At 34.8% G+C, this 27133-nt stretch overlaps 1 protein-coding gene across 10 annotated transcripts in view; it reads right to left on the bottom strand.

Moving 5' to 3' along the window:
- The window catches only part of LOC136033704 (titin-like), a 369666-nt gene that overhangs the window by 245197 nt on the left and 97336 nt on the right, over positions 1-27133 (bottom strand). For all 10 annotated transcript variants that reach the window (XM_065714570.1, XM_065714567.1, XM_065714566.1 and 7 more), the window contains exons 19-23: positions 21227-26534; positions 19237-19370; positions 16837-17068; positions 14438-14609; positions 12680-12866 (exon numbers count right to left, since the gene is read on the bottom strand). In XM_065714570.1, the coding sequence (XP_065570642.1) occupies positions 12680-12866; positions 14438-14609; positions 16837-17068; positions 19237-19370; positions 21227-26534 (6033 nt within the window). The remainder of the gene's footprint in view (positions 1-12679; positions 12867-14437; positions 14610-16836; positions 17069-19236; positions 19371-21226; positions 26535-27133) is intronic.

The raw sequence follows: 27133 nt of genomic DNA on the forward strand, positions 1-27133 counted from the left end.
AGTAAGAGCTGCTGATGGCAATATGGTGAACTACTAAATACTTTTAGAAAAACATTTTGTAAAGTTTCCACAAATGAAGATTAGATTATGATTTTAAAACTAGTCCTTACATGTATGACATAATGATATCTCTGTGCAATAGCTTGAAGTTTTTGTTAAGACTTATTAATCTTCGAAAACATGCAGATTCACACAATACCTCAGGAGGTATTCAAAATACTTGACAGAGTACACTACAGGACGATAGTGGAAAAACATTAACAATGGACGACAATGAAGATTCACTAAAGAGACCTCTGGATTTTTTACCATTTTTGGTATTTATCTACTCCCTCGTATCTCTTTTGGGAGTTGTCTTCAATTTATTCATGCTAAAACGTATAAATGTAATTAAGAATAAAGAAACTTTAATTAATAAAATTATAGTTACTCAAGCAATATTGGGTGTTCTGACTTCATTTTTATGTACTCCCTTGATGATTATTTGGCTTTTATGGGAAGTTGAAGAATACCCTCATTTCTTTTTAAAGGCTCTACGCTTTGCTAGGGGTATTGCAATAACAACTTATTCTCAAACAACCACCCTTATAGCGATCGCCAGATATATATGTGTTTTTCACCCAAAGATAATTATTCGCTTTAGGGAACGAGTAGTTGCCAAATTTATTTACGGAGTACTGACTTTCGCTATATTTTTTTCGGGAATCAGATCATTGATAAATCCTTCTTTTACGGAGGACATTCTTTCCCTAAAAATGCCCTCAATTAATTTTTACCCTGACTCTATTGCGTACTTGATCATATTCGAAATAAAAGGTTTTATTACAGTAATTTGCTATTACAAAATTTACAAGTTTATCATCAAGAGTAAAAGAACAATATTCCCAATCATAGTGGTACCAAAAAAAATGAGAATCGTGAATATGTCAAATCTCAGATCAAACGTTGTATGTCTTGTTATTAGTCAGGTTATTATAAGCCCAGTAATAGTCGGGCAGCTAATGATGAAGAGGATATTGGTAAGTCATGGTTTGGAGATTTTTCTCCTAGCTCTAGCATTGCAATATCTGGCTCCAAGCATTCCCTCCATTCTTTATGTCTTGTCTAACAAAGAAATCAATAAAAGCGCAATTTTGAGTGAAAATACGTTTAAGGTGTTTATAATGAATATTAGAAGACACGGGAGAATAAGAGATCTAGAAACGAATATTGCTGACTAATTCAATTGTAATTTAAATCAATTTATGAATGTAAAGTTAGACGTAGTAAATTACCTGCCTTTAGATGCAATTATTACTAAATTACATATTTACACACAAAGGTAGTATATGGGAATTTTCTACGAAATTGGCTAAAAATATTATAGTTTAGAGTTGGAAATTACAGATTTGAGTAACTCGGCCCTCCCCCTCTATTAATCAGCAGTTCTGACCGAAGGGGATAGGTTATTGTAATGTCACAATAAATTTGCAAAATACTTATTTAGTGACAATTTTAGAACCCCAAAATTACTTTTTTCTACAATGTATGAAGGAAAAAAGATATAGGTGTAAGCCTAAAAGGTCGTATATTCTAGTTTCTGAAATTACTTAAATTCATTTTGAAAGGATTTACAAAATGTACCGTGAGTGTGCCTTTATTACATAGGCTATAATTCCGTGCTTAGCCTAAAAGACGTATTTCAATGTTTATGATTTTAATCGAAATTATAAATGTCAAGGAGATAAAAAACCTTGTTACTGGGTAGATATGAATAGTCATACCTACTTTATTTTTTATAGTAAAATTGCATTTAATTACAGCAAATATAATATAATACAAAATAATCCTTTTTGTATTTACTTCGCAATTATCTCAACACAGTTACATCTATGATAGTGCAAAAATTAAAAGAAAATTTTAGTTTTTAATCTTAGCTCAAAGTGGGTCGTAACACATAAACACTTCTTTTGACTCACTATTAATGATTTATATTAGTAGAAACAATTTGCGGGTTGATTGCAGCGTGTTGTTGCTCCATTTACAGTAGTTTAAATGTCAGTTTGTGGCTCCCTAGTCCCGAAATGCGGTTTGCAGGATACGGTCGGATGCACTTTGAAGTGTGGCATTTAGATTAATAAGTTTTATAAAGAAATTTAAAGAGAGCATTGTACGGATCATAGTTGGTAGAAGCTACTTCACGGTGTCAACCTCATCACAGATGAATGAGATTTCATTTTACCCAAAGGGTATGGAAAACATAGAGAGGCACCTCACTATATGCACCTTGCTTACTATACGGTCGGCTGCAGTTTGAAGCGTGGCATTTAGATTAAAAAGTTTCATAAAAAGTTTGAAAAGAGCATTGTAGGGATTACAGTTGGTGGAAGCTACTTCATGGTGTCAGCATCATCCCAGATGGATGAGATTTCATTTCACTCAAAGGATATAGAAAACATAAAGAGGCACCTCACTATAAGCACCTTACTTACTATACGGTCGGCTGCACTTTGAAGCGTGGCATTTAGAGTAAAAAGTTTCTTAAAGAAGTCTACAGAGAGAGCATTGTAGGGATTACAGTTGGAGGAAGATATTTCCCGGTTTCAATCTCATCCCAGATGGATGAGGCTTTATTTCACCCAAAGGCTATAGAAAACATAAAGAGGCACCTTACTATATGCACCTTACTTACTGTACGGTCGGTTACACTTTGAAACGTGGCAGTTAGATTGAAAAGTTTCTTAAAGAAGTTTAAAGAGAACAATGTAGGGATTACGGTTAGTGGGGGCTATTCCCCGAAGTCAACCTCATCCCAGAGAGATGAGGTTTCATTTCACTCAAAGGATATAGAAAACATAAAGAGGGGAGTTTTTGGCACCTTACTAAAAGCTTCAGAGATTGAAAGAGTCATTTGTTATCAATTACAACATAGTTAGGGCTAGACTAGCATTAAATAAAAATAAACAGGTTTTTTCAACTGAAAGTAAGGTGCCAGATTATAACTTAAAAACGAACAGATATTATTCCCTCCTCAATGCCTTTACTCTTCATGCTAAAGTGTTTTAGAAATTTTAAAAAAGCTTCTTATAGTTCTAAGTAAACGACCCTTGTGTTTCAGGAGTCTTTCTTAAAGGATTGGGACAAAATTCTAACTTTAGCGTTTAGAGCAGGGCATTGAGGAAGAAGTAACTTACCTCACATACGTAATAATTTCTATTCGCTTTAAGTTTAATCCGTTCCTTCTTTCAGTTGAAAAATTAAACTTGTTTTTACTTTATTTCTGAGCGTTTTTTAAATAATGCCGGGAAATTCGACTCTACTTCCACGGAAAAATCCCCCCCCCCCACAAAAAACTTTTCTCCTCATGGAAAATTCTCGTGTGAAAAATCTCCTAGCAGAAAATTCACCCCCCACCCGAAAAATATATGCATACTTCCCAATAACAAATACTATACGCAACCAATGGCCAAATTCTATTACTTTAAGACCTTTCTCCACGAGCTGTGGGAGTTATATTAGGCACAGATATTAGACCTCTTAACTATGCTGAACAAAATGGCTATCACAAGATTTTGATCGGAAGATTTTGAGGAAATAAGAAGCATGGGAGGGCGGCTAGTCGGCCTCTAATATTTCTGGTCACTTAAAAAGGGCACTACAACTTTTGACTTCCGTTCAAATAATCCTTTTCCCGATATTCTAAGACCATTGGTTTGTTACAATCATCCCTGGAAAAAAAAAACAAACAAAATGGAAAAAGCAACAATATAAAAACGCATCCGGGATCTTTCTTCTGGCTAAAAATGCAAAATTCCACATTTTCGCAGATAAGAGCTTGAAACCTCTACAGTAGAGTTCTCTGATAAGCTGAATCTGATGTTGTGATTCTCTTTAAGATTCTTTTTAATTTTAGGGGATGTTTCTACCCTTTTTTGAAAATCAGGCCCATTTACTTAGGCTCGTAGCCTTTGATAGATAACACTAAATTTAATAAATTTTATATATTTGAAATCAGCAAAATAAGCCAATTCTTTTTATACATCTATTGGTATTCGCATTCCGTTTTTTAGAATTTCTGTTACTATTGAGTCGCGTCGCTCCTTACTTACAGTTAGTTACCACTAACTGTTTGATACAGAAGAAAGTCTAGACACAAACAAAGTAAACTAAAATACTTAATGTGTCAATTTGGCAAATGGGTCTTATAACTCCGATCCGATTTTAAGCAAAATATATTAGCGAAACAAATATAGGAACTTTGTAGTGAGGTTGTTCTGATTAGCTTTTCGATTTTGTCGGGCAAAACTAGATGGCGTGGACTTTACTTTCCTCAGTGACGAACTCTGAGCCTCCCTTCTGATCAGTTTTCCATATGTTTTCTTTTTACCCAACTACATATCTTCAAGTGAATATTACAAACTTTTTCTAGTTTAATTGATCGGACTTAATATATTAAATTCAAATTTGATTATCTTTTTAAATGTATGTTGTGCTACCTGTTTAGTCTTATATATATAAATGTTTTATGTATGGCTTATAAGCTTTGAAATATAAAATTTTATTATTTTTGTTAGTACTATTATTATAGCCAGAGCGTGGAAGACTAAAACAGCTTAAAATTGTCGTCTTGCTGTAACTTCCCTAGAATTTTCAGCCTTCGGAATCCTATAATCTTAGAGGATACCTAGAATCTTCCTAAACACTGCCCCAGAAATTCTAAAGAATCTGATGGGACAGAGTTAAAAAAATAGTATGGACTTACGACAGGTCCTTGTACAATTCTTTCTTGTGTCCGACCCTTATGTTCTACTTCTGTGGTTTCTGTAGCGGTAATTTTCCTTGTTATTTCTAGCTGACCTTTCACCTGAAAATAATAAGAGTCGATTAATAATTATACAGAAAGACTCAACTCCTCCCAGAAGGACTCGTCAAGCAGATATAAGCAAATACCCTGCAGTTGAAAAAAAAAAAACGATTACATACCAAAAAGCAATCACATCCAAACATCACCATTGCCATTCCATTAGTACCAGAATGTAATGATGTGCAAAAATTACGAGACTTTCCAAAGGTGATTGAGCCTTAATCTTAAAAAATACTGTACATACTCCGTAAGGTTGAAGAGTAAATAATATTTTTTTTTTTTTTTTTTAATTGAAATCTTCCACTCTACGCAATTTCATTTACGCTTGAATTTATCAGCTACGCATTTATTTATTTAAATAAAAAAAACTTTTTAAATACATTTGAAATGTTAAAACAAGATACTTAGGTCAAAATTATGTTTCTTTAAAACTGCGACAAACTTTATGGGCAGTTTGAGTAAAATCTAGTATTATTCTGTTTTCCAACGAGGGGATCCAATTGAAACGAGGAAAGTTTCCCTAGGGGGGGGGGGAGGGAGGGAAGAAGACATCAAATTTTAGGGCTAGGGGAAGGAGGCAGATTTTTTTGTCAAATGTTTTGTGTTTCAGAGTCTTTTGTTTTATAGTAAAATAATTCTTCGGACTTAAAACATGTGGGTGTGTGCCTATTTTTTTTTTATTATCCTTTTTATGATTGTCATTCAACCGGCTTTACTGCTATAATACAATTAATTCCCAAACATTACTCACTTCTTTCTGGGTTTGCTTCTGAGTTGCTGTGTGAACTTCTCTTCCATGCACAGCTGACTCAATAGGCTCCGGTGGTAGATAAACTCGCTGTGAATCTAAGTAGACTTCAGACACTTTACGTCCGGTTGCACCATCAATAGCAGAATCACTAGTTTTAGTTAAACCATCATTGTCAATGTGGTCTTGAACAGCAGAATTTTGTTGATAATCAAACGACTGACGCTGCTGCGATGCAGACTGTTGAATATTTGAATATTGCTGCACGTTTGAGTACTGCTGCTGGCTACTAAATTGTTGCGACGATGTAACGACATTAGATTCACTGCAAGATTAAGACTCAATTATTTACATTAAGACCTTGAAGCTTAACACAGCGCTTCTACCGTACTCGAATTTCTCAGGTTTTTCTGGACCTCCCCCAAAGGAATATCGTGTTCTCTTAAATCTCTTCGAAAATTAACGCTAGCGAAAATTAGCTATAAATATTACCGTATTTTGTTCGTGCTCATTATAGGTTTCACGGAGATTTGGGGAAACTCGATTTTCTCTCGGTAAAATTTGGGCTATCCCCGAAAAACTCAGGGATAGGGGAAACACTGGCTTAATGTTATCCTTTTAACAAACTTAGAATAAAAATATAAAAACATTCCAAAACGATTCTTGTTTGGAAGCATTGCTACAAGATAAAGACTAATTACCAATTAGATTTAGCCAACACAAGATATAGCTAACATCAAGATCTAGGAATTGTCAAAATCTTAGATAACGCTAGAGCAAATAATGGTAAGATGCCGTTAAATTCCAGAGCTAGCTAGCACCAAAATTAAATTAAATTTCTTTTTTTTTAAGTATAACTAGCCTAACAGAGAACAATGGCATAAATTCACGAAATTTACAGGCAAATATATATATATATATATATATATATATATATATATATATATATATACACTCTTGACAATAGTATTAATAGTTAAAGAGAATTTATGATTCGAAGAAAACTTGTAATTTTTGCAACAAGGCTGCGTTCACAAACAAAAAGATTTTATGTTTGTATATATAAATGTATTAGTGTATTAAAGATATAAATGTATTAAAATACATGCATTTTAACAGTATATTAGTTGCTTTCCATTAATGTAAAAAGTCTAGGGCTAACATTTTCCAGAGCCGTTGAAGCTTGCCTAGACATGGCTTAAAAACTTAGACCACAGCTTAAAAAATGAAAAAAAAAAAAAACAAACAAAGCTCAAAATCATCATTGGAGAAACATGCGTGGACACATCATCAAAGTTTGCATTATATTAGTTACATAAGCCAACAAGGGAAACGTGTAGAATGAGCAGGGTAGACAGAAATTTTACAATATCTGTACCTCTCTTTTGTTTTCCTTTGAGATGCTGGTGTCGCAGAAGGCTTACTCACTTTCCCATCACTAAATTATAAAGTTATAATTAATGAAAATTTTTGCTAAATGATCAAAATGATATATTCTTTATTGATTTTCTTGTCTACATATTTCTATTACAACTAACTGGGTAATATACAAAGCATAATTACAAAAAAAAATGTGAACAATAAATTACCGTTAAACAAGATTAATGCTGATTTTTGGTGTACAATTGTTCCTTTGTATTGCGATTAAAGTATTTAGTTTTTTGTAGTCCTGGTACATCGGATCTAAATGGAAATAATAATTCAAGTCCTGATGACTTAACCGCGTTGGCTACTTGTCCCACTATACTTATTCCGTAATTTAAGATTTGTAAGAGGTATGTTGCACATCCCAATTTCCTTTACCAATCCGCAAAGATAGTGTATTTACTCGAGGTATTCCCGGGTCCCTCTTTGTATCGTTGGTTAGATTTTGGGGCAATGACCTTTCCTTTTGTAGGGGAACTTTGTTACTTTGATTTAATTTTTAATGAGCATTTACTAGATGATTCTCATATTTATACTATACGTTATTAACTGAGCAGTTATTTCAATATCTAACATTTACAATACGTTCATAGAAGGTTCAAGAAAGCTGGACCGTATTGGTTAAAATGAAATAAGCACTTACTTCACGTATACTCATATGTTGTAAGAGAGATAAACAGGAGAGAGAGAGACTAAAAAAGGGAAAAAAGGAGGAAAAAATGAGCGTGAGGGAGAGAGAAATAGAAAATTAAACTAATACTTAAAAGGCAGCTAAGAAACTTTCGAATGGTCTTTTAAAAGCAAGGAAAAAAATACTTACACCTTGGTAAGGTAACTCTGGGCCATTCCTCTTGTGACTGAATTTTCGACAACTTTTTCCCCTGGGATAGCGAACTGGTGCGAAGAAGTTCTCATTTGAGCCTCTTTAGAAAGCTGACTTTCTTCAAGCTGCAATAATATATTTATGTATGTTTATTGTAATTTAATTAACAAAACAAAATTGTATTTCAGATAAGGCATATGACCGAAATAAAAAAAAAAAATAATTACTCTAGTAAAACACCGTACCAAGGTTGCTAACGTTTTGAGAAAAGCTGTACGAGCATTCGACTAAAGTGTAATGCAAAGGATAATTTGTACCCTTTGAACAGCAGGTTAAAAAGTTGCAGTAGCATCTGAGTCAAAAAGGGGCAACTAAAATCAAAATATTCCGGGAAATCTGATTGCGATTTCATTGACTCTTTGATTTTTTGTAATTTTATTGACTCTTAAATCTCTTGATAGATTTGACCAGTTTTATTGGTTTTTATTGTTTTTGAGACCTTATTTTTTCTCTTTCCTAATTCTTTTTTGTTTGCACCAATTTTATTACATGACGCCTTCACATAATATCCAACGAATGATTATTCGTTCAGTGTTATTAGGCGTTAATGTTTTTTAGCCAGTTTTATACAAATTTTTGTTTTGATTTATTTATTAGCCTTTTTTAGTATTTTTTTTTGTATTTTTTTCTTACTTTGAACCCTGAAGTACAAATTTGGCTGATCTGGGTTCATGATGAATATTTTTGAAATAAACATCTTATCCTCATATATCTATTTCGTCTACTTTGTCAGACTGCAAATTCGGTGAGAATTTTGTGTTGACTGTTAACAGCTCAAATTAGCGGCTCTTCACAAAAAATAAAATCAGATTGGGCCTCTTCCATTGTGAGTGGCGCTGTGGAAAACAACATACAAAATGCATTACACTCAGCTATATCATCTAGTATTACCATACTCACAGAGTTTGGTTAGTTAACAAGTAAAATTAGACAGAGTTTATGGTACTTATATGAAATACCCCTTACCTAATATTCTTCATATATTTTTCTCTAATGCATAATCCTAATGAAATATATCCAATTAAGATTAAATATAATACTTTAGAAACAAATTCGGGCTATATATTTGCACATTGGGCGGGGGGTTAAGTATAGCGGGTCTGTTTCTGTGACGCTCAATCCTAATGAAATATAAAAAAAAAATGATGAATATTTAATACTTTATTAACCAAATTATGGGAACTACATAGGTCCTTTACTCCCCCCCCATCCCTAATGTGCAAATATATAGCTGAAATACGTTTGTCAAAAAACATTGACAAGAAACTGGTTATACTTAGGTTCTACTTAGATGAAGAATATTAGGTAGGGGGAATTTCATACAAGTACCAAGCTTGTAATTAAATACATTAAACGTATTGAACTAAATACACTATATTTGAAATTAAATAAATTAAATGCGGTGCCCACAGTTTTTGGAGTTTCCCTTTAAGAAAACTGGAGTTTCCCTAATATCATCAAAAACTAATGCTAATTAAGATTAACGATTTGTGCTTTGTGTTAACATCTATGTGTTCACGGACATTAATTTAGTAGTTGATTTTAAAGAGTCTAACTTTTCGGGGAAATTAAGGGGAAATACAAACATTCTATTTTTGGGGGATTCTTATTGAAATTTTTCTGAAAAAGCACTGATTAAGTTTCCTAGGATTCAGAATAGTCAAAACTTAACAAAGTGCAAAAAAAAAAATGTTTCTGACTTACTGTACACTCTGAAAAAAAATCCTGATTATATTAATTATATTATTAATTCGAATAATTATATTATTATATTATATATTATATTATTAATATATTATATTAATTCGAAGTAAAAACAAATTTACTAACAGTTCGCCTTAAATTTACTTATTTTTAAGCTAGCTTTAATGCAAAATAAAGATATTTTATTCTTTAAGACATTTCTACGTTGTGACCATAGTGAATTCACACCTTTAAAATGTTAAAACTAACCTCTCGCAATGATTTGTAATACTCTTCATTCTTCTTTCTCTTTAGTTCTTGTTGCCAGTCTGTTTCTATTTCGTGCACAAACTTCTCCTTGACCAGATCACCCGCTTCGACAGTTGTCTGTCCTTTCTTTTCATCGTATTTTCGGAATAATTCTCCTTCTTGTACTTCCTGTCTTTCGCGCTGATAGCTTTTGAGATCATAATCGTACCATGCTATGGGGAAACAAACAAGTCTCCACTTTGAAATGAGCATGCTAAGACCTAATAACTACACAAAAAGGTACACCAAACAGATTTGGGCAAAAAGGGGGTATCTTTCCAAAAAAGAAGAAGTGTCCTTAAATCTCGCATAAAATAGAAAAAGAGATATAACTTTTTCAATTTCAACAGTTTACATCTGTGCATTATTTTCGCAAATCTGTCACATTATTTCTTAATTTTGGAATGACAAAAAACATCTTTTTTCAACTGGATTGGCTTTAAAACATGCTGAAATTTTCCGACAACAAAAATAACGAACTGATTGGTCCTTTGTGAAAATATAAGCCATTAGAAAAAATGATAAGTTTTTTAGCCACGAGATTTCAATCTCTGTTTCTCTGTGCCAACATTTAAGCAAAAAGATTACTTTATGTGAAAATATTTTCATTTTAAAGTTACAACTAGATCTAGAAACTCGTAAAATCTTAGAAATCTACGAATTTATTGACTGCTCTGCAAAACCAAATCACAGTGTGCCATTCACTACACATAAACACAAACACAAAAATGAAAATAAAACTTTCGAAGAAAAACAAGCATAAATACCTTAGTTGGTATCAGCAACATTTTCTCTTCCAAATCTAGGTTTAGTCTCAACTAGCGTTATTTATGGATTGCTAATATTTATCATAGGCAATTTTTCTCAACTTTGAGCTCAATGTTTAAGAAATTATATTAAAGTCAAGCTATCAAAAAAGATTAACATTAATTATTTATTACAAAAAATAAAACCTATTCTTAAGACAATTAAGTGAGAATGAATCTTCAGAATTTCATATAATTTGAGGCTTTGGGAATTTTTTTTGGCGCGTCTTTGCTCACACATGATGGAAAAACAGTGTGGCCTTCACAAGGAATTCGAAATTCTCTATATTGATATTTTTTTATTTTTTTTTAATTGAGATGTGTAACATGTTTAATCACTAGACGATCTAAATTCGTACCCAAATTCATTTGAATTTCTTTTGATGAATAGTAAACACTGCTTGCTTTTCCACGTTGTACAACGGAAGGGAGAAAAGTACCAATAAATGTCATCGCACATACACAGCGATGACAAAGGTAAAAAAGGACAAAACCACAAAGCGAAAATTGCCACAAAAACCTCTACGTTGGGATTAGCATATTTTGTTAATAAAAGTAAAAACCAACAGTGTTAAAAAAGCATATCCATGCAGATACAAGTTAATGCATCACCGTCAAAAGATTGCATCTACATCTTCATAAATAATCTACAGAGCATATATAACTTCACGTTTTTTGAGCGTTTTTTTCTTTTTTGACAAGAAAAACAATAACATACCAAAAACAAGCTGGACTTAATATTTTTTTCTTTTTTAAGCTGAGTCTCGAATACATAAGGTTTACATACTTTATACAATTTTTATTAAAGCATAGATATTATCTTTTTCTAAAAAGGCTTAGATAATAATGGCAAAAAATTTGATTATTTCTGGGGAAGTAAAAAGATGTCCAGTCCTTGCTAAACCAGAAATAAATACAGCTGTAAGAGAGACGAGAATATTCTCTAAATATTTAGCTCGTTCAGTGCATAACGGAGTACAATAATATTGCACACATTGGTTTGCAATATTTTTTATTATTATTATTATTATTATTATTATTTTTTATTATTATTATTATTTTATATATTATTTTTATTATACTGTGCAACTATACGTGGCTGCCTCGTGGAAAGGCACTGAAAATATTAATGCATAAAATTAATACTTTAGTAACATTAGTTTTTCAATATATGCCAGGCACAAAAGGTAAAACAAATATCCAAAGAACATTTGTTGTCTTGTAGTGTAATTAATTCTTAAGTATTCAATTTTTCAATATCACAAAGTAGAGGATATAGCACAACTGTCAACTAATACGTTCTGTAATACCGCTAGATTATTTGAATATGTTGCAGAGGTTCATCAAGTAATTTGATTGTGTCCGTATTTCTTCGTGTTAGTGTTTCAAGTCGTGTGAAATCTTCGCAAATTGAAAGTGGCGTGATTTTCAATAAAAAGTCAAAAGGACATAAATCCATACATTTTCAACAATGATTACGCCCTTTTGACTTAATACAACAATATATAAATAAGGTTTGAAACCCAGGTGTCAATTTTTAGTTGTGGTTTAATTTCATGCTAAATTCACTGCGTCTGTGAGAGTTGCATACACGTTGTTAGGAGCGGTAGTTGTGTTTGTGGCAATGATAGTTGTAGAAGCTGTGGCTTTCAACAAAAGAAACTATAAAATAATTAGCCTAGAAGTGAGCCTAAATTGATAATAAGAATACAAAATTGATAATATTGATAATAGAAAAACAAAATTGATAATTGATAATAGATAATTAATAATAAAATCAATTGAATTAATAATAAAATTGAATGATTGATAATAGATTGATAATAGAATAATAAATTGATATATAATAATTGATAATAGAAAATTGATAATAATTGATAATAGAAAAATAATATATAATAGATTGATAATAGGATTGATAATAGGTAATAATTGATAATAGAAAAACGAAAATTGCAGGAATAACAGTTCCTTCTTCTTACGTTTAGGAGAGTTCTTTAAAACGTTCCTATAGTCATCGTTTCTGGGTTGTACTTTCAGCTCAGCACATGCATAAGCTTCACCTGCAGAATTTCTGGCCAAAACTTCGACTTTGCCATTGTCGTACTGCCTTGTTTTTGGTATGTCAAGATGCCACATACCGTCGTAAGTTAGCTTATATCGAGTTCCCTAAAATGAAAAGCCTCTTTATTTTTTTGTTCTACCGTTGGATTCTTGCAAATATTTACAGAAAAGATCGAAACTTTAATATTTCATTAGCCACAAAAAAAGATTATCTATCATTTTTACATACTTAAAAGCGGACAAGAATATATATTTATGTGTTTTGTTAAGAGAAAATTTACCCTTTTCCGAGGACTTAGACAAAAAAAAATAATCTGTAAAGATTACAGAACATAAATGAATAGTGTCCTCAGTTTGCTATCAATATTTAGAACACAGCCTTACAGAAAATTTTTAGAACCTAGTAACTTTATAGTACACAAATGTTAAAAATCTTTGAAACGCAGATACTAAATACATTTTTTTTTTTGTGCATTATGGCCGACATTCCATCTGTTTATCCTTCATTTCCTTAAAAGTGTCAGACACAATTTGATACGTCAACTCGTTAAATGTGGCGGTTAAAGCCAGCTTCAACTTTTACATTGTTCCTTTCAATGGGGTCATTTGGCGAAAGTTCTGGGCATGCAAAATATACTTTTCAATTATAAGAAGGGGCACGCGTCTTTTTTTTCAATAGATATACAAAAATAAGAAATTTGTTAACCTTATGCATCAAAATATGTCTATATGTATTTGGGTTAGGTTTTTTCAGGTGGAGGTTTTTCAGGTGGACAAAATTTCAGGTGGAGGGGGGGGTGTTGGCTCAAAACCGCCCCCCCCCTTTTTGGATAAAGTCTTGGATTGCATTCAATGGTCTTATTTGCAGAGGTAGATTTACTTCATAGAAGGTCAGAGTGACCAACTGCTATAATTAAAGCGAAACAAGTTTATTTTCTTAGCTCAAAGACTATTTGACCTAATTCGACATATTAAATACCAACATAAATTTTCGAAAGTCAGGTACCGCGCGGAAGTTTTGCAGATTTCTTTGTGTACTAGAAAATTTGCAACCCCTACATTACAAAATAATTTAAAATTAAGCAAACTGAATAAAATATTGATATATTATCCTAAAATTATCAAACTATAAACTATTTGTTGTTCCCAATTTCCTAGACAAGACATTCTAGATCAAAGAATTTAGAATCCGATAAGAGAAGACTGGCATCACTCACAGTCCAGCGCTTCCCAGCAGAGTTATAAATGCACAAAATATCCTTCATTTTAACTTACTGAAATAACGCCTTCAACTAATGGTCATTTCTGAAATTTGGCGAACCATTTATTTGAACTGTTTTTATTGATCATTAAACATTTAGGGGTAGGTTAGCATACGGAGTACTGGATAGATACAAAAAATAGTTTTTAAGCAAATAAATGAATTGTCCCATTTCGCAGATGTTAATAGTTCTTCATCATAAACAAAATTGACAATTAAGAAGCAATAGGTAGTGAATATCAGTGATGTAAAAGCAATGAATACCAAGCAGCACGAAAAATTGCACTAAAACATAGGTAACACCATACAGATTTAACGAAAATAAAATAAACTAATAAACACGAAATGGTTGATTGAATCCATTTTGATAAGTCCAAGAATATAGGGGAAATAACTTGAAAAAAATTCCACCTACGTTCATAACGGCATGGCCATTAATTAGCCACATAACACGTGGCCTTGGATATCCTGTCACACGGCAGCAGAATCGAGACATCTCTCCTTCGACCACCTCCATACTTTCAGGTTTTGTGACAAACGCAGGTTTCACTCGTACCTTTTCACCTTCTTCGGGTTCCTCGGGCACTCTGAAAAAATTTACATGGAACTTTACAAAAAATCAGCCAGGGGGGGGGGGGTTGCAATCCCAGGGGGTCGTTATCCAATAGATAAAGCGAAGGAGTCAGCCAGAAAAAAGTCAAACACTTATGCAGCAAAGAACATTTTTCTTTTGAATTCATGATTTATTTTATCATTAATAAATATACATAGACAAAGAGGGGGAAAAACATTTGAAAAAAAGCGTATATGAATCAACAGCTAATGAGATAATATGACCTTGTGGATAAAATATGAACTAAACTTCAATTATCATTTGAATTATAAAAGAGGTCACGTGGTGACTAATCGTACTTTGACCCATTTTAGTTACACTGCAAAGGTTGTTAATCTACTCTGAATTGTTACAAGGAACACAAAATAAGTGTGCAAATTAGGTGAAAAAATTAATATGGGTAAAAATAAGCTTAAATACACAAAATCTAAAGTAGATGTTATAATTTTTTAGACCGAATTGGCTGTTAACGGAAAATAACTAAAACCCAGATAAAAATCAATATTTTTGAATAAAGTGCAGGACACATTTAGAGAGCATGGCAATTGTACAGTTTCTTGATACTTAGTCTTCGCTGTTTTATCTTGGGGATTTTTAGTATTCATTTGCAAGGTTTTTTAGTTTTGAATCTTTATTTACATTTTATCAATTTTTCCTTTTGTCCGGAGTAGAGGAAATCGGTCCAAAATATTAACCATATTCTTTCCATCATGAAACTAATCCCATCACCCTTTATTTTTAAATTTTTCTTATAGATCGCATAAAGACCCAAATTTTGACAAAAATTCCTTCTCTTACACCTTATGTCTTTAAGTTTTAAGATATATTTTTTATTCCCTTTCATAATATGAAATAATTTATTTAGGGTTAATCAGCAGACTCCAGTGTGCTGGCAAACAGACATTTAGATTCTACCAATATAATTGCCTTAGTCGGTAGATCCCTGTAAATCACTGACCTTCAGCTAATGACTGAAGTGTGAAACCAGCCTGAAAAAAATCTTTTGAGTCATACAACAGGTACCTGAAGCCAAGAGGGCTCTACAGTACACTCATTAGGTTCAATCAAATGGTGACAAATGCTATACAAAGTTTTGGTTTGTCAACCCTGTTTTGTCTCACGGCTGAGATCAAGTTGATACTTTGACGAAAATGCGGTTTTCAGTCTTTCTTTTTGGAGGAGAGGGGTCGAGGGGACTTCAAATTTTGTGTTGGGGTAAAGGAGACAAAAAGGCGTTAACTTTGGTTCTCACAAGAGAGTGTACGCTACATTTTCGACAGGCTGTTCGGGTACTTTCAAATGTGTAATTTTAATTAAATATCATATCATTATTATATCATATAAATAACATAGCATTATACAAATATTGTGTTATACGTATTATATATAAGTGTTACATAATTAAGAATTTTGATTAATGTAAATTATAATATTAATAAGTATTACAATATTGTGAGGTCAAAGATGTCGAAAACACGATTAAAATATTATGATCACTACAGTCTTTCAATGCTGATGATTGCAAAAAAGTAAAATTGTGTTTGGAATTGGAGAATTGTAGTCAGTCCAGTCAGACATGATAGAAAATGACAGGCAAGATTGTATTCATTCTACGCCGATCATTAGGATCTTTTTCTTTCGGACATTTCCCATGTAAAGATAGTTTGTTTTGGTAATGACAACAGTCGATTGTGGCTCTGAACCGTGGCGATTCGAAAGGCTGAAGATATTTGTTAAATGTTTTCCAGAGAAACTACCAAAACACAGCGTTTGGGACCCGTTTGACTGAACTTATATCTAACAATAAGCTGTGTGAAAAATGTGGTTTGATCCCACTTTCCCTGGCTAGCTTTGTTTGTTTTCTGTTTTCGTTTTAAAACAGGTCAAAAACAAGTTATCACAGCTAAGATATTCCCCAAATTAGCTACATTAAAACTGTGTTGAGTGTATGTCTACTTGACTTCGAATGAGTCATTTGCATTTTTTTTTCTTTTTTTCGCACACGCTAGCTTTGTAAATATCGTGGTCGTAGTCCACAAAACTCGTATGTCAAATAACATAAAAAGAATGAAAAGAATAAATATCAGGAGAAAGCCAATTATCACCAGAAAATATTGACACCTATCAGATCCAATTATGATTTATGCTTCAACGTGCCTTTAAAGGACCAGAGCAGAAGAAACGAGCAGAAGATAACTTACCTGTGCCAAGCAGCCTCCATTTCGCGAATCTTTTCAACACTCTGCATTCCCTTTGGTAGCTGACTCTCATAAATAATACCAGGCTTGCCAGATGTTTTAATTACAGCTTTAGTTTCATCACTGCCGTAGAGGTTAGTGGCGCGACATACATATTCGCCACTGTCTTCAGGGTAAACCCAACCAAAGTTCATGGCAACGTAGCCGAAGTCATAAATAGGTGTGAATCGGTTCTCTGGAAAAGGAGGATTATTTAAGTTGGTAATCAAAACGATTCATCAATGGATTTTATCGGATTCAAAGTGCTGCCACATAATGTGAGAACATTCAGAGTAAATATTTACAAAAACCAAACGTTGCTTTTCATAATACTTGAAACTTCTCGAAACCAGTACAAAGCTATGGCATTAATATTCAAAATCAAATTCAATTTCATGCAAGGTAATGGTCACTACATTTAAAGTTTTATCTGTACTTTGAAGCTTTCCAGATTATAAGACAGATACCTGGAGTAGTCTTTCATGGAAAGTTCAGTTTCATGAATGGGTTAATTTTTTTTTAAATTATTATATTATATTGGTTGTCTAAACGTTCTTAAACCAGTCCAATATTTGATACGTATCGAAATGAATAATTCAAATATATCACAAAATAATAATACCATTTTTCCTTCAAGAGGAAAAAGCTCAGCCCTAAGTAAACTTTCTAATAGCACATTTGCGTCCACACTGATTGATACTGGCCAGTAGGAGAAGAGACAGTTCCAACTCTAAGAAACATCCAAGAACTTCTTTTAGAACTTCGTGAAAACCCTATTAAAAAAGTCGTTGTTCAATAAATCGGCTTTAAAAAAGTCTTCATTCCTTTAGCCTTTATAATTTTCTGCATTAGTAGTACAAAATGCTTAAACTTTTACACACATTTTTTTTCCCCAAAAATTATGACGCAGCACTAACAGTCATAAATATAAAGATTTTGGTTTTTATTTTCCTTAGTAAAAGAGTCCATTAAAGTAGAGAAGATGAATTTGGAATAAGATAGGAGATTTGAAAAAGGTATGGAAGCCTCTTTAGACCTGGTTGTCATTATTTTGACCCTACACAAAGTCAGCACAGGATCAGTAACAGTTAACCAGTCATAGGGTCAGAATAGGTCAGTGATAAAAAACAGTTTACCCTATCAATTGTCACATACAAAGATTTTATGACAAGAGTATATGTTATTAGCATATACAAATGTCATGTCAGAGTATATTGTCAAAGTCAGAGAATAAGTAAAGAGTGTATGTAATTGTCATATACAAAGAGTAACCTGATAAAGAAGAAGCACAATTCCGTCTCATAGCAACCACCAAAGATGACAATGCTCGTAAGTAGTCAACCAGCAAAATCACCAGGCTAACTAATTATACCTACATTAAAACATTAACTTTATTTATATTTGTCTTTATTTATCTTTAATCTTGATTTACACTGGGCCTCATATTTTATAATCCAAACAGTTTTAAAAACTAAAAAAAAACTAAGTTTCTAAAACTATCAGGCAGGGTCCACGGAAACTCAATCTGTAGTTAAAATCCTAAATGCAATAAACCAGAACTACTTTTTAAGTTATGTGGCTTCCTCTGCACTCTAATTGGTGCTAAAATTCTCTTTTTTTATGCCTACTAAAGCTATGCTAAAGCACCAACGATTTGCTTTTATTTAATTTCCCTTTTTCGGCCACTATAACTAGCTTTTTTTTTAAATCAAAGGTTAACTTAGGGAATAGTCATAATATTTCCTAGAATTTAGGCTGTCAGCTGGACGTAAAAGAAGGGCTTATTGAGCTAAACTAAAACTAAAGCTTGGATAGATATCTTAGTTTGGATAGAAGACCAATCAATATCTTAATTCGAGAAAATTCAAATTAATTTAATCATCCGAACATAATATCTACACAGCGTCCCTTGAAATCGAAATTCTTCAACATCCCAAAAAATGGGAATCACAGAACAATTCCAGTACTGTCACGATGCACCACTTACAGGTTGCAAAAATTAGGATTTTCCGGCAATAGCAATTCTGTTATTTTATTTTTTTTTAATTAAAAAAAAAACGAAAAAAAACGCTAAACTATCGCGGTAAACTAGAGAGGACATACCAAACGAAATTTATGGATGCAAATCACAAAGATGGGTCCAATTCAACCTACCTTAGTGTCAATACATTCATTTTGTCAATATATTCATTATATTAGTACAGACTAAATTCACTAATTTTCTTCCTCTTCACCCGTCTGCCAACTCCATGTTTTAGATCATCCACAGTAGGGAATCTTGTGAACCTCCACCCCATCCAGAGTATTTCCCCTATGTTTGAGATGTTACACCACTATTCATTAGATATGCGCAAAGGAACTTACTGAAAGGCAAGGGCTTCCCATTTAAGAACCATTCAAGTTTCATATTCGGATCGCCTACTGGAGCCAGCTGAGCTTCAAACTTCGTAGATTGCATTTCAACGAGTTCAAGTTGATCTTTAATATGTATGACAAACCTTTAAAATAATTTAAAACAATAAATAACGCATAAAAATAAAAACTGACATTAGCTACGACAAACAAATTGATAAACATACCGTTCAAGAAAGAACTTGGGGCAAATCTAACATTTTTCATGTGTCTTTTTTTTTGACCATTTAGAAGTAAATTAGCAATCAAATGGTGAGCATGGTCGCGGCCAACTACTTTCTTGAAGCCAAATCGGTTATCTGGTGTATAACACTTATCAGACATCTTCACGGGAAGCAGCCTCTTTTATGATGTCTGTTTAGAACCATTGTTAGCAAATAACTGACTTTATATTCTTTTCGTCCAACCCAGAAAATAACACCACTTATATAGTGTCTAAAGGCAACTGAAGCGCCAATAATTGCAAATAATAGCACTAAGGGAAATATTGTCTAAACCTGAAGCATCAAAATTTGAATGTCCTCTGAAAGAGATCGGTTGACTTGCCCCTAACCATAACGGCATTACCTGCACTACGAAGACCGTTTGTTAGCATGCGACAAAAAAAGTTTAGTCTGAAAGAAGTGGATTGCCATTGGTTTGAAGCCTTAGTATGAAGTCAAAATTTTAATTACAATAAAGATATTGGGTCAAATTGGATACCGAGAGCAATACCGGATTTAAGTAGCTCCAGCAAGAACTGTTTACACTGAACAATATACCTAGAATCGTTAAGACTGATCTAAAACTTAATTCTTTAGAAATATGTGCCCAACAAAGGCAAATTACATTCATTTTGCTTGTTTATAACCCTCCAACCTCCGAAGAAATGGATTCTAATACCAAACTGATCCTGTTGCATCCATAGAAATACACCTCCCCCATAAAACAGGCATCATTTTGAACCTATTGAATAATACAAAAAGAATTTCTAACTAAATAATATACTACAAGCATAAAGTCAATGAAAACAACGGCTTTAACATTAAAGTCTAGTTAAAAAGAAAGACGTAGATATGAAGAACCAGCCCCCTCTCCCCCCGCCCCTATAATAAGTGTCTTTTTCTAGTTGATCGGCTACAATCCTAGGAAAAATCCCAAGCTAGGCCCATAGGTCAATTCGCATAATTGTTAGTTTGTTTTTTTTGTCTGGAAACTGCAAGTGTTAAAGGTGAAATTCTGACTTTTTAACTGAATGTAATAGCTTAGTGTTTCTGCAGTTCGTACTTCTATATATATTTTTTTTTTGGATATCTCGACTTCCTCAAACCCAACCTTTTCGGTCAGTGAGATTTCACTCACTGGTTTTAGTTCACAATTATAAAACAAAATTCACCTTTAAATATCTCCCTCCCCCTGCAAAATACCACTTTTTGTAATTGCCATTGCTTAGAACACTAGAATTGGCACTCAAATGGAAGACTTTGTCTCTACCCTCCAAACATAAACTCGATTTATGACCAATCAGCTATCTTTTTTCGTGAAAAGAAGAATTTTAAATTCTCCAATCCTAACAAAGAATTTTCGCCGAACGTTGAAATAAACCGTCAGTTAAGGACTCTTTTTTTTAGGTGTAGCCTACACACATTTGTGTACGGGTTCCTTTAATATTGATCTTAATAAGCTTTTTTGTGTATCGACGCTGCCCATCCACTTTTGAAGCATCTTGTATTTGTAGCTTAAATGTATAGGCGCATATAGGTTCGACCCTTAGGGTGAGGAACGGAGGATTGTAGAGAGGTGGGGAGAGAGGGAAAGGAGTTTAAAACTTGAAATAGAAGAGATCTTAATAAATTTTCATTTTTTCCAAAAGAGAGATGGGTCAATATCAGGCGGGTTGATCCCATTCCCTGTATGGACTTTTTCATATGGACGAATTGATATTTAAAATGAATAAACTTACCTGGGAGGCTGTTTTCTATCCGCATCATAAATATCATCTTCTGTAAGGTGAATTTCAGATGTGTATTTCTTCAAAGCAGCCTCCATCTGAATTAAGGCTTCTGATTTCTTCATACCCTTTGGCAACTGATTATGCATGATGATTGCTGGGATCTTTTTGCAGGATACAGTTGCAATAGTCTTATCTGTTCCAGCTGCATTTCTAGCAATACAGACATATTCACCATTATCTTCGGGGTATGTGTAGAGAATATCAAGTGAAACAAAGCCCATTTCGTAAACTGTCCGGAAACGATGTCCCATTTGCAGGGGCTGGCCATTAAAATACCATTCAATTCGAAGACGGGGATCATTTTTAGGTGTGATACGACACTCGAAGTGTGTGTTTTCTCCCTCTTCTACATTTAGAGACTGGATATGAGTAATAAATTTTGGTGGTTCAGCAGGAGCGTCTTCAGCAAATGGCGTTGATAGAGGGCCACGCTCAAGCTCTTTTAGTTTAGCCCCTGTCATGCCATCTGGCAATTGGCTATCAACATCAATGTTACGCTTAGACGTCATGGTAAGAGTAGCCTTTGTTACTGCAGTTCCCCATTTATTGGTTGCTCGACAAACATATTCACCAGAATCTCTTTCAAATGTCCAGTCCATATCAAGAACAACAAAACCAAAATCGTCAAGAGCATGAATCCTCGAACCCAGATCTAAGGGACGACCGTTATGATACCATTCAACCCTCAGAGTAGGGTCATTGGTTGGCTCAACACGACACTCAAAGTGAACAGGGGAGCCCTCAGGGTGATCAATGATAGAATTCAGTTCTGTTACAAAGCGAGGAGGGTTTTGCTTCTCATCTTCAAGTGGTTGCTCTTCCCGTTTCCACAAAGTTTCTTCAAGCTTGAGAATTGAATCATTACCAGTTTTAAATTTCTGTGGCAATTGAGGATCAAGAACAATACTTTGCCGACCTTTTACGATCAGCTTACAGGATACACTAGCCTCTCCATGTTTGTTGGTTGCTTTGCATGTGTACAGGCCTGAATCTCGCTGATAAACTCCAGATATTTCTAAAATAACAAAGCCAAAGTCACTAATTGTCTTAACACGGGAGCCAGAGCCAAGCGGTTTGCCATTATGGTACCATTCCACTCTCAGACTAGGATCATTCACTGGTATAACCTTGCATTCAAAGTGAGCAAAACCATTTTCGGGTAACTGTAAATCACTGGGACTTGTCACAAACTCGGGAGGCTTTCCAGAGTCATCCTCAGGAGGAAATTCACCCGGATGAGCCCCAAGACCTTCAAGTTCGGCAATCCTTTCGATTGTGCGCTCCATTCCTTTGGGCAATTGAGATTCAAGGATAACATTTCTCTTACCCGAACATTTAAGAGTGGCAGAAGTAACAGCAGACCCATAGTCATTTGTAGCTCTACACTCATAGACTCCTGAGTCTTCAGGATATATTGGAGAGATTTCAAGAATAACAAAACCAAAATCGCAGAAAGTTCGGATTCGGGAACCAGTTTTAAGTGGTTTGCTGTTATGGAACCACTCGACTTTCATTCGTGGATCATCGGTTGGTGTTAATTTTCCTTCAAAATGTGCATTCTCTCCTTCTTTAAGCCCTTCGGTGTTACTTAGTGGAACTGTAAAGACAGGAGCAGAGCGTTTAGCCTCTTCTGTAGTGGATTCTCGTCTTAGATAAGACAAATCTTCCAAATTTTGAATCTTTTCCAATCCAGCTTGCATATCGCTTGGAAGTTGAGAATCAAGGATAAGTCCAGCTTTCGATACGCATTTTAAGTTCGTTTTAGTAACGTCTTCTCCCAGTTCATTTACAGCACGGCATTCATAAACACCAGAGTCTTCAGCATAGCAATACAATATGTCCAATATAACAATACCAAAGTCATGGAAAGTCCTAAATCGATGACCAGTGGTAAGTTTCTTTCCATTGACATACCATTCAACATTAAGCTTTGGATCGTTAACGGGGGTCAGACGAGCTTCAAAGTGAGCTGACTGTCCTTCGACAAGCTGCAGAGGCTGGATTTGGGTAACAAAACGTGGAGCCTCAGTAACAGGAGAAAGAGGAGTAGCAGGTGCAAACGGTTGCTCTTCCAGCTCACGAATCCTAGCAAGGGAGTCTGGCTGCAAACTTTCTAGGTATACACCACCCTTACCAACACACTTAACTGTCGCACGAGTACAGTCTTCTCCAAATTTGTTAGAGGCCTTGCAAACGTATTCTCCAGAATCGTGGCTTTGTACATATGCAATGTCAAGAACAACAAATCCAAAATCTGATACAGTCTTGATTCTGGATGACATTTTCATTGGTTTTTCATTATGGAACCATTCAACTTTCAGATTCGGATCGTTCGTAGGTATCAGTGTGCATTCGAAATGGGCAGAGTCACCATCTCTTAATTTTTCAAGGCTCTTAATTTGGGTTGTAAATCTCGGTCTTTGTCCAGATGTTAGGTCCACGCATTCTAAGGTGACTGATATTTCGGCTGTACCATACGCATTTGTAGCACGGCATGTATAAATGCCACTATCAGCGATCTTTGTTCCAAGAATTTCTAGAACAACCATACCAAAGTCATACACTGTTCTGACGCGGCTACTAGCGGGCAACATCTCTCCATTATAAAACCATTCTACTTTCATAGTTTGATCACCAACTGGCGTTAAAGTGGCTTCAAAGTGAGCAATCTCTCCTTCACTTAAGTTGCTGACGTTGTCAAATTGACTTGTGAAAACAGGCGCATGGCCTTCTGTTTCAGGTGTCAAACCTTCTTGATGCAACAAACTATCTTCAAGGGCTTGAATTCTTTCTAATCCTTCTGCACCTTTAGGATGTTGCGTTGATTCAATCAGCCCTGCTCTGCCTGAGCAGTATACAGTAGTTGAGGTAAAAGCCTCTCCAGCTTTATTTGAAGCACGACAGGTGTAAACCCCCTGATCTCTTGTGTAAACGTCAGTTAAATCTAAAGTTACAAAGCCAAAATCATTATTGACTTTAAATCGGGAAGCATGATCTAGCAGCTTGCCATTAAAGAACCATTCAATCTTAAGATTGGGATCTTGTTTAGGTTCTACATGACACTCGAGATGTAGAGGCTCTTCTTCACCCAAGTTGAACTGCGGTTGTAAGGCAACAATAAATTGTGGTTTGGGAAATTGCTGTTCGGCTCCTGACTCTTGTCGTTGATATTTGGAATAATAAGCAGCTTCAGCTTTTTCAATTTCTTCAAGACCAGCTTTTCCTTGTGGATGCTGGGTGTCCAAATATATATTAGATTTACTACTGCAGCGAAGTGTACCAGTAGATACAGCGCTACCTTTGCTATTAATTGCTTTGCAGGTATACACACCGTTGTCTTCGGGATATACGGAGCTTACGTCAAGTGACACAAAACCAAAATCATAAGTAGAGTTGAATCGAGCAGCAGAAGGTAGGACTTTTCCATTTACAAACCACTCTATCTTCATGGTTGGATCTTTAGATGGTTCTACTTTACATTCAAAGTGAGCAGTATCAGCTTCGTTACATTCGACATTATTAAGATGTGATATGAAAACAGGGGCTTCGTAAACTGCTTCGGCCTCTTCTCTTTGTCTTTCCCTTGGAGCTTCAAGATCGGCGATTCTAGAAAGGGCCTCAGGGCGCTGAGCGTTACCTATTAGCCAATCACGTCCCTCCACTTTAATTGTACAGGTGGTTATTGCTTCACCAATTTTGTTCACTGCCTTACATATGTAAATACCGGAGTCATCAGGTCTCAGACCTAGTATATCAAGGCCCACAAGACCAAAGTCAAAGGTTGTTCTGATTCTTGATCCCAGGTTGAGTTGGATACCATTCTTATACCATTCGATGTTGAGACTAGGATCGTTCTTAGGCTCAACTTGACAATCTAAATGAATGCTTGAGTTCTCCACAAGACGTTCATGGCTAGTCAACTGCGTGGTGAAATGTGGTGCTTGTGTTATACCTGCTTCCACAAATTCATCGGGTCGCTGATTCATTTCGGCTTCCTTTAGCTGAATTCTTTCCCATGCGTTTGGCTGTTGTGCATCACCAAGAATGGAGCCTCGAGCTCGAACTCGCATAGTAGTTGTGCTAACCGCTTCTCCAGCCCGATTAATTGCTTTACACATATAGACTCCAGCATCTTCAGGGATGCAATTGTTGATGTCAAGGGTAACATATCCAAAATCATGATTAACTCTAAAACGGCTTCCCATTTTGAGTTCCACACCATTAATATACCATTCGAAGCGTAGAGATGGATCACCAACAGGGAGTACTCTGCATTCAAAGTGTGCATGTTGTCCTTCACTAACTTCGGATGGACCAGTAAGTGGAGCTGTAAATACTGGTTTATCAAAATATTTATCTTCCATCTCAGGAGCACGTCTGTATTCACGGTCTTCAAGCTCCTGGATCCGCTTCATACCTTCGCTATGCAATGTCTGAGAGTCAATACTAGCTTTTGTTTTAATACGAATTGAGGCCGTTGTCACAGCTTCTCCTAGCGAGTTCGTTGCTCTGCACATGTATACACCCTCATCTTCAGGACGCAAGTAGCTTATGTCAAGAGCAACATAACCAAAATCGTGGGTTCGTTGAATGCGGGAGCTATACTCAAGTGGCTGTTCGTTTCGGAACCACTCAACTTTCAAAGAAGGGTCACCAACAGGTATCAAACGGCATTCAAAATGTGCAGTACCACCTTCCACTGCATCGTCGACATTCTGAAGCGGCGCAGTAAACACTGGTTTTTGGAAACTGACAGATTCGGTGTAGTCAGGTTTCTGGAAACGTGATGCATCTTCTAATTCTCGAATTTTGTCCATACCTTCTGGACGCAAGGATTCACTTATAATACTACTCTTTGCCTCGATACGGATGCTATTGCTAGTTGATGCTTCCCCAAGATGATTAATAGCTTTAACTGTATATTCACCACTATCTTCGGGTACCACGTGTGCAATATCAAGAGCAACGTAACCAAAGTCAAATGTTGTATGAAAACGAGCTGCACTCTGAAGTGGCTTTCCATTATGGAAGAATTCAACTCGTAGCTTGGGGTCGTGAATTGGTTCAAGACGACATTCAAGGTGGGCAGTTTGACCTTCGTTTAGCTGAGAAGAACCTTGTAGCTCAGTAATAAAGCGTGGTGCAGTAACTGGAAGCTCTGTCATTTCTGCTGGTCGAGATTGGGAATGAGATTCAAGGGCTCTAATTTTCTCCCAGCCGTCTGGATTTTGAGTGTCCAAATAGATGCTACGACGAGCTAAAAATGAAAAATCAATATTAGGAACAAAGCAATGGAGATTCTATTTTTTAAGTAATTTGAAGCAGAACAGGAGAAATAAAAGATGCGAGGGTAAAAATGAAAAAAAAAACGAGGAAGTACAGAAACAAAAAAAAGAAAACAGAAAGGAAAGGATTTTTTGCAAATTTTAGAAGGTTGTCTAGACAAAGAGGTCATATTTGAATCATGAAGTCCAGCCCCTTTTTCTTTCTGCTGTTTTATTATCTTTTATTCCCCCTATCGTTTTCATTTCTGTTTTTCGGGGGAAATGGAATAACCAAAAAATAGGAAGTCGCTTCTTCTCAGTGCCATTTCAATTTCTGCTTCGTTTTTTCTCACTGTTTTCCCCCTTTTTTGGTTTTGTTGAGCACGTTATTCGTCATGCTTCCTGTTTATCTTAACATCTGTTAATACATTCCAGTTAGAACAGTGTAACAGAAAGATTTGTCATAAAGCGGCCGTTTTTAGGTAAAAATGGATTGTTCTTGTTTTTTGACATGAAAAAAAAAAAACGAAGAAAAGAAACATATATTCACTTTTTATTTGTTTCTATATCTGTCTCGTTTTCTATTTTCCGT

This window comes from Artemia franciscana, chromosome 12 (genome assembly GCF_032884065.1).
Source record: "Artemia franciscana chromosome 12, ASM3288406v1, whole genome shotgun sequence".
NCBI classification, from domain to species: domain Eukaryota; kingdom Metazoa; phylum Arthropoda; class Branchiopoda; order Anostraca; family Artemiidae; genus Artemia; species Artemia franciscana.